Genomic DNA, 9,250 nt, shown 5'->3' on the forward strand with positions numbered 1-9,250 from the left:
TGGGCGAATATTTACTCTTTCAATCTCTATTTTATTTACGGGGCTTTTTCGTGACTTCTACCAATGGATGAATTAATCTCTAGTTCAGCGGTGTACCATTATTATGTTTTCATTGAATACAACTATAATTGTAAGGATTGAGGGGTGTTTATTAAAAATTTCTTTTAAGTACTAACGTGTGTATAGAATGTGGTGCATAAAATAAAAATTGAGGTGACAATTCTTACATAAGAACTTCTTTAGCTGCAGCACATTTTAATTTCATTGAAAGTCTCTAATCTTTTCTTATGTTTGTACTTTAGTCTCCACTTCTTTTGTTGAATTTGCACCATCAATCTTTCATTATATAAGACATCTGATTCTTTATTTGTTTTTGTCAAATATTTTGTTAGCATGTCTTGAAATGAGGGACAAATATTATGTCGCACTTTGCATATATTATTATGATTTGCTGATTTAAAATATGAATGACAAATAAATCTTTTTATAACGTCTTAATGAACTTTTTGGGAGAAATTATCATCGGTGACAAGATGCCTCAATTAATGGAAGGTTGAGAATAAAAATGCATCGAAAGAGGGATATCCTGTATTGCTGAATAAGAATTCAAATATGTTAAATTCATTTTTTTAAGAGAAAAATAGGAAAGTCTTTGATATATAGCCCCCATTTGTTTCTTATTATTTGTTCATTAAAATGAAAAACATGACCGTTATCCATCACATTAAGGCACTATATTTGACTTTCTATTTTTTGTATGGAACTCGTAACGACTATATTTTTATTCTCATTTTACATTAATGTGTACCAAACGGAGCCATAAATATAACTATGGGAAAAGATAGAGGACTTTTAGCATTATTAAAAAAGAAATTGCGAGGACTGTGTAATCACCCTAAAAATGCGGTGCAATATTTTTAAGCCTTTGTTTGTCAATCATTTTTTCACATTCTACCACATTATTTTTTCTATAGTACTCATTTTTAACAACACATTCTTCATTAAAATAATATTACACATAAATTAAAAAAATCATTCTTTTTAACCACACATTTCAACATAAATCACTATTCTATAATACATTACTCATGAAATAATAGGGCACAAACAAACACTAACTTTGCTAATCTACAGTGTATCCTGTTTGTTAGAAATTAAAAATTCGAATTTCAATTTAAGTTAAATTCAACAATTAATTTTAACCACATATTTTATGTGATCCACAACTTTTTAACTATACATTTCATCAATTTTTATCAAAATCTACTAAAAATCTGATTTTAATTCCTACCAAACGGACATCTAGTGAGAATTATTTTTGGGTGATTTTAACCTTACTAGAATTCAATTACTTTAATAATACTTTTCTTTTGGTTTTTAATATGTAATAAGTACTACAAAATCCTTGTTGTTTGAATTTCGTTTTATTAATTCTCATTTAACTAGCATTCATATTGAGTTAGACTCAATGAAACTTGATCTACATGAATTTAGAGTTATTATAGATGAATTTATTTCTGTTCATGTATTTAAGAATTCTAATGGGTGTTTAAATTCATGTATTAGAAATTAATTTTTATGTACCAAATATACCACTTGTTTGGTATAGATTTTAAGTCAATTAAAATCAATTTTTTACTGTTATTTCACTATTCCAATTTTCATTTTTTAATTCTTCTCTCACGGGTAAAACCCAATTAATTTCTAACAGTCAAAAAAATAATTATCAAAATCTCTACCAAACGAGCACATAGTATTAAAAGATTGTTCATTTGTGGTATTTCATTATCACAAAAATTTTGATTAATAGAAATTGAGTTTTGAAAGTACAATTTTTTTCTCTTAAATTTCTATGATAAATTTTATTTTCTTTAGTTCAATTGAGACTCTTCAAATCCTCCCAACAAATTGGTATCAATTATTACTTTTATATAGAACTTATAAAATATTTCATAATAACGTGCAATACATGTTCAACTCAAACTAAAAATGGCAATATTTTTTTTTCTCTCTCTTCTCAAAAGAGGATTGATACAAAAAAAATTAAAAAAAAATAATAAATCCCTCATCTGATCTCATCTCATGTACCTTTTTCATTTATGCGTATGTATATAATTTTATATAACGCGTTTTTAAGAGATGCATGCAAGACAGAGAAGCACCAGCTGTTTTTCTTATCTTTTTTCTGCTTATTATTAATGCTACGTTATTTACTGTCCCATTGCGCGTTTTGTTTTTAAGATTATTTTTAATTTCTTGATTTTGTATAGATTATTCTCAGACAAGCACACTCCCATAAGCATTTAGCAGAATCCTAGAAGCTGCTTTTCATAGAATCCTATGTTTCTCTCTATATCATCCATTATTTTATTCACGCATACAGAGAGGATTACAGTGTATATTAACATGGGATTTTCATCTGGACAATGCTACATTTACCTACACATTACTATCGAATCTTTTATCTACACTCACAATGGAATGATGGGTCCCACAAGCTGGAATTTTTAAATGCACGCGGGCCCGCGCGCATGTGAGAGTAGGGCACCAATTCGATTACCTATTTTCGGTACATATATATATTTATTCTTTTTATCTAGGCAACATGGAAATTTTAACATTAAAATGCACATACAAGATAGTGACTTAATTATTTGAAAATATTCTTGAATCCCAACTCCTCATTTGAGTATCTGATGGATAGAATTATTCATGTGAACATCTTGAAATTCCATCTAATCACAGTTATTCTTTCATATATAAAAAACGTAATAAAATTTTATCATTGTCAATAATATATTTTTTAAATGTATTTTATATGTATATTTATAAGCCCATATGCCAAAAATTAAAAATTTACTCCTCTTTTTATTTTTTATTCATCTTATGTGGTGACTTGTGTGTAAGTCAAGAACTCTAGAATGCATTAAAATATGTATTTTATTCAAGTTTAATTGCTGGTTTATTAAATTATGCAATCCAGACCTCAAAAGTGTGCCTTTAATTTTCCGATCATATGTGTTGGCTTTAGAAAAAATTGACACTTCTCAGCTGTAATCAACATAAAAATATACAATTGGCAAGGAAAAGGAGGAGAAGCTTCATATTTATGGCGAAACTAACTGTACTTTTTCAAAGTTTTGAACCGGGAAAAGATAACTTAGTAAAAATAGGATCTGAATTAACCTGGATTCTTTGTCATGTTATTAATTGAGAATACACTATTGTCTTGACGAAGGTGATATCGAATGAGAATAATTTTTTTTTTTACTTTTCTTTTGTAGACAGAAAATTCAATAAAAGATGCAGAATATTTTGCAGTTGTTACAGATCTAGCTATATTTTATCCTTTTGTCAAATTAGCCCCCGATTGGCCCCCATTTTGTGGTAATGAAAATGGATGGAATAATTTTTTTTTTTTTTTAAATGAGTGGTTAAAAAAAAGAATTCAATTTACGTGTAATATTATTTTATGAAAAATTGTGTGATTAAAAATAGGAGGGAAAAAAATGGAATGGAATTGAATGAAAATTAACGAGACTAAACGGGATAATCTAAGTCAAGTCAAATGTTGGAAACTTACCTGTGTAGTCGATATCAAATCTATTAACAATTACTATGTCAATTCAAAAGGACTTAAAGGTGTTTTATCATGGGACAGAAATGTCATTATCATCGGTAAATATTTTTTTATTTAATAAACTATTGGAAATTATCTGTCACCCATTTCATATTACAAGAAGACATTACTATCCTTGACTGTAGATCTGCTCATCACATCAAACCCAAAACCCCACCTATAGGCTATAAATATCAACCATTTCTCCTAAATAATCACTTCCCAATTGCATTTTCCTCATCAGATGTACAAAGAAAAGAGAAATATTTCTTCGATTCATCACCCATTTTAGCTCATCACATCTTGAGTCTGGATTCAAGATTCAATTGAGGTTCAGTTGTTTGTCGTTTTAAGTAACACGAGTTGAGTTCAAAAAATTGTGAGACAACACAAATACTGATTCTTCAAGATTTTCAAGAATGGTGAAGAAAGAGCAAAAGATCCAATCCGGGGCAGCCAAAGAAGTTTTGTCGTCCTCATTACCATCATCGTCATCATTGAGTTCGAAATCTTTCTTAAAAAAGAAGTACAAGGGAGTTAGAATGCGAAGCTGGGGATCATGGGTTTCTGAAATAAGGGCACCTAACCAAAAAACAAGAATATGGTTAGGGTCATATTCAACACCAGAGGCAGCCGCTAGGGCATATGATGCAGCTCTCTTATGCCTTAAGGGAACTTCAGCCAATTTCAACTTTCCAGTATCCAAATCTCAAAACCTCCACCCTAATACGATCATGTCCCCTAAGTGCATCCAAAGGGTGGCTGCTGCCGCAGCCACAGCCGCCAACAATGGCTTTTCTCCACCCGAACCATGCATCTCTTCCACTTCCTCAGCCTCAACACCACCAACTCCATCACCATTAACACCATCTCCAACTTTATCTTCTTCATCACCTGCCTGCAGCCTCATTGAAGATGATGCTGTCTCATTAACACCACCATTGATCGATGACTACACAGTACCCTATGTTGCAGAAGAGACAATAATGGCCTCATGGTACAACTTTGATTCCCCCAAGTACACAGATATCCTCCTCAACGGGGAATTCTTTGATCCATTAATAATGGAAGATCCTTACGACAATATCGACATTCCTTTGTGGAGCTTCTGCTGATCAAGAGGCACTTTTGGTTAGATGGTTGAGTAGCACTTGACAATATTAATATTGTCCAGTACTATGTACCAGACGTACACTCAAAGTACTATTGATCCAACTCATTCACTATTATTTATACTTTCATTCATTGGATGATCTTCAGTTATTTCTTGAAGACGTTACTGACCAAAAATGTTTAATATCTTAGTATTAATGTTGAATTTTTTAGAAAACAAGAATTCAGAAGAGAGAAACATATAAATTTGTACTCTATACTTTATGTTGTTTGTCATCCCTACATGTAATGAGGCAAAAATTAATATTTCTTTCAAGTTAAATTGTAATATAAATTGTTCCTCGTTTAATTTATCTCGTGAACCAAAAGTATGATCTATTTTCCTTTATATATATAAGGGGTTGATTTAATCATTCTAATAATGGATTGTTACTTTATTGTAGCATTGTTTCGTCAAGGCTTAGTGGTATGTCATAAATATGTTAAATGAATTAGACATATTTCATTACGTGAAGGCGCTTCTTTAGTAATTTCAATATGCTAGATGTAAATCGTGCTTTACACCTTTATTGACATCCCTCCCTATGGAGAAGAAATATGTGCAATTAGTCCATCGGGGCATAACCTAGTAGTGCAAAGGAAAGGAGTGAGGTTATTTCACGCCTTGTTAACAGTCGTAGTATGAGGGTTCGATTCCTGAGACATGGAATTAGACTCCTTATAGGCGTAATGTACAGGCAGCTCTTGTTCTTTGATCTATTGGGGCACATCCCACGATTTACCTTCTCACAAAATTCTAAGGGTGGGACGGTAGGGGCCCTCAAGATTGGGGTTCAACCTTTTTAGCAATATGTGCAATTATGTGACGATGGGTTCAAAATCAATGACTTCGATGAATCCATGTGTAAGAGTGTCAACCAATTGTAGGAAGGAGAGTGTGCAAGTAGCATGATTGATCATATTGAGTCCCTATTTGGAATAGCTAAAAATTAGAACTATAGTGAATTTTAGTAAAAGTCAATGAAATGTGTGTTTGAAAATATGTAAGTTATATAAAATATGTGATTAGAATTAATTGTTAATTTTGATTTAAATTTTTACCAAGATCAAAATTCACATCAAGCAGGGGCTTAATCTAGCTTTTACTGTAACTTATTTAGTGCAATAAGATATCAAGAGAATTGAAAGATGATTAACCAATGCAATCTATACATATCCTTCAATCCATTGCACTTTTACCCATCGTTAATTTGTAGAAAACTGTTGAATGAATAAAACAAACCAAATACCAATTGGCTATTGACCTTAACAATTCTGCATATGTTTCGGAAGAATTTATGAACAATTTAATTTATATATAGATAGAATTAAGTGGTAGACAAATGGATATGGTATTTGTGAGTTCCTTAAAATGTGTGTTCGAAAATAAAGTTTGATCATTTATAAGGAATAATTTATAACTTTTACCAAACGGAGGTAAAATGGTCCATGTTAGAGGTCCAAATTATATAATTGTCAAATTCCTTAGTCGAAATCATGTTTTAGTTGAATTGTTTTAGGAGTTAATTGAGTCGCAATCAAAATCAAAATAGGATTTATTGAGTCCAAGTTATAGTAAGAAATAGATTTAGGTTGGTAGAGTCCAAAAAGAAGTTAAAGAAAGTGAAGATCAAGAAGATCAACATTCGAACTTCATAAAATGCGGGCGTGCACAACCAGAAGAGTTCCTCGATGATTTATAAGTTAGGTGTCTAGAGTCAGCTAAGGTTTAATAGTGTCTGGACTAACCATAAGTTAATTTTTCTATTGGATTTCACTAACAAATTTGCCCGGAGGTTTTTTATCTTAAGTTGCAATTTTCCTTCGTGATCATATTTGCTGTTATTTATTTATTTATTGCTTTGATCTGAATGTTTATGATTGTTTAAAAATATAAATTAATTGAATTAATTACCTTAATCATCTAAAAATAATTAATAAGTAACTTTGTTGCTTTTAGTTGATTTAATTTCAGATGTGGGTCTAGACTAATAGATTAATTTAAGCTTTCAATCTACAACGTTAGCTGGCTCAGCTTGCCTGCGTTGAAGCTTTCTATTATTAATCTTAACTTATTCTCATTAATATATGCTACCTAAGTACGGATGTACTTGCCACTGTACTAGTTCACACCAACCTCCTCTCATATTAAAAGAAAAAAAAAAAAAAAGATTAAACCACTATGCCAAATGAATTGTGACATAGAGGTTGACAAATTCCTAGGTGGATGGAAATTATGACAATGTTTAAAACAGTCAAATGATAAATTATCATAGCACTATGTCAACCTATCTGTCAATTACTTAATTAGGGTGGGATTGTAGCATGATTGAAAAAACTACCCTTAAGATTTGTTCAATCAGTTTTTTCATAGGGATGCATCGCATCGAGATGTACGCTATTATTTTTAGGTATGGATGGCAAAAACTTCATGTGTATGTGTAAAATACTGTTCCTAAGTTTAGGATGTTGAGTAAGACAAGAACAAGGTAAGATACAGAAAATTCGAATATTATAGTTAATAATTTTCGAACCATGTCATCATTTCAATGCAAGTTGTTAATGAGTTGAGATCTGCTGTCCACCAATGAATGATTGACACATCATTTTATATTAAACTATCATTGAACTTTAAGCACAAGTGACAATGAGAAAAAAATTGGATAACAAATTGGACAGCATATCTCATATCGTTGTTAATGAAGGATATTGACTTTCCCTCTAGCCGGCTAGACCCATCTAATTAATGGGGTATTTTCATTGATCAATCCTTATGAATGAAATGCCTTCATGGATATCTATCTTTAAGAACATTGTGTTGGGGAAATCATACATTGATTATTCATCAATTACTTGTGTAATTGTAGCATAGCGATTAGCGAGCTATAATTGTATTGTAGTAAACTACCGAAGTGAATACCATACTTGAAAGAATAGGAGATCATGGCACAAATTATAATGTAGGCTGGGCGATTGGCAGATGAAGGTGACCCTTGTCAGGTCATGTCATTTTTTTGATGTAACAACCTTATTTTTGTTGGGATGAAATTTCTTTCAAACTCCTAAGAAAGTAAGAAATAGTTAGAAAATGCATGTAATTAACATTATAACAAGAGTCATGCTGTCAGCCACCTTGTGACACTAATTAATGTTAAACTATAATTATGAAAATTAATTAATTATTGACTGTATGTTCTCATTTGTGTCTACGAGGAAGGAGAGAGGCTTGTACGGATTGACCCGACATTTTTCTTCTTAGGCACGTTCATTAAAGATTGCAATACTAGTACTCAAGCCTCTCCCTCTTTCTCTCTCTCTCTGAGACGAGAATCTTTCTTCTTCTTTTTTTTTCTTTAATAATGCAAGATCGAGTTAGTGTGAAGAAATATAAAATGATTTATGTTACTGGACTTTTAAAAAATTTCACATGTTAAGTATTTGATGAAACTTTAATGTGTGAATAGACATTTTGAAAATTAAAGTCATCCTGTGACGGTATAGGCTTTTATTGGAATGACCTTCCCGAAATTGGTCATCAACTTGCCAAAAATGAATTATGGATGCCGTGGTATGATCTTTTCATACACTTATGTGAAGACAATTATGGTCAAGCTGACATTGGATCACCATAATTTTACTCGCTGCATAATCTATTCATGTGATAAAATAGAGATGAGTTGGGTTGAATCTAAATAGCTCTATTGACTATGGTGGCCGAGTCTCATGTCAAGCCACTTTACACTTCTAACCCTGTTTGCTGGGAATTAAAAATCAAATTTTTAGTAGATTTTGATAAAAATTGATGAAATATGTAGTTGAAAAGTGTGAATTCCATAAAATGTGTTATTAAAATTAGTTATCGACATTGATTTAAATTAAAATTTTAACTTTAATTTCTACAAAACAGAAGCCTGATGGTCAATTTCTTCTTGTGTGAACCTCTCCCATGGCCCCACATTCACGTCAAGCCAGTTTACACTTCGTGCCTGTTTGGGAGGGATTTTAAAAATTGATTTTTTGACCGTTAGAAGAAAAGTGGGATCCACATGTGAGAGAAGAAGTCAAATATGACGATTAAAATAGTGAAATAACGATTAAAAAATTAATTTTTTGGGGGAAAAAATCACTTCCAAACCGGCCCTTCTAATGGTTAATTTCTGCTTGTGTGAACCCATGGCCCCACGTGGGAAAGGGAATTTTGCTCCAAACGATGCATGTCAACATGTTCATGTGTGTGCACTGGCTTTTCCCAAAGCAGAAAGAGATCTATCTTTCATTCGTACCTTACCATGAGTGAATTCGAGAATTCCTAGAGCAAAAGTCAATTTATGCAGGCGTCATCTTGTAGCCCATCAAACGGTTGCGCTTACTGCAAATTCTTTATTTAATTCTATCCGGACAGTACCTTGATTCTATATATAACGCGTTTTTATGAGATGCATGCAAGACAGAGAAGCACCAGCTGTTTTTCTTATCTTT

The 9,250-nt window shown here is 31.7% G+C and overlaps 1 protein-coding gene across 1 annotated transcript; it reads left to right on the forward strand.

Moving 5' to 3' along the window:
- The first annotated feature begins 3,855 nt into the window (after positions 1-3,855).
- LOC111402038 (ethylene-responsive transcription factor ERF014-like) lies at positions 3,856-5,061 on the forward strand. The gene has a single exon (XM_023030072.1). The coding sequence runs from the start codon at positions 4,039-4,041 to the stop codon at positions 4,732-4,734; it is 696 nt and encodes a 231-aa protein (XP_022885840.1). The 5' UTR covers positions 3,856-4,038; the 3' UTR covers positions 4,735-5,061.
- Positions 5,062-9,250: the final 4,189 nt, after the last annotated feature.

The sequence above is a fragment of the Olea europaea genome, chromosome 10, assembly GCF_002742605.1.
Source record: "Olea europaea var. sylvestris chromosome 10, O_europaea_v1, whole genome shotgun sequence".
In the NCBI taxonomy this organism is placed as follows: Eukaryota; Viridiplantae; Streptophyta; class Magnoliopsida; order Lamiales; family Oleaceae; genus Olea; species Olea europaea.

What these genes read in the sequence shown, in the direction of transcription:
- LOC111402038 (XM_023030072.1), top strand. Translation starts at nt 4,039, where the DNA reads ATGGTGAAGAAAGAGCAAAAGATCCAATCCGGGGCAGCCAAAGAAGTT.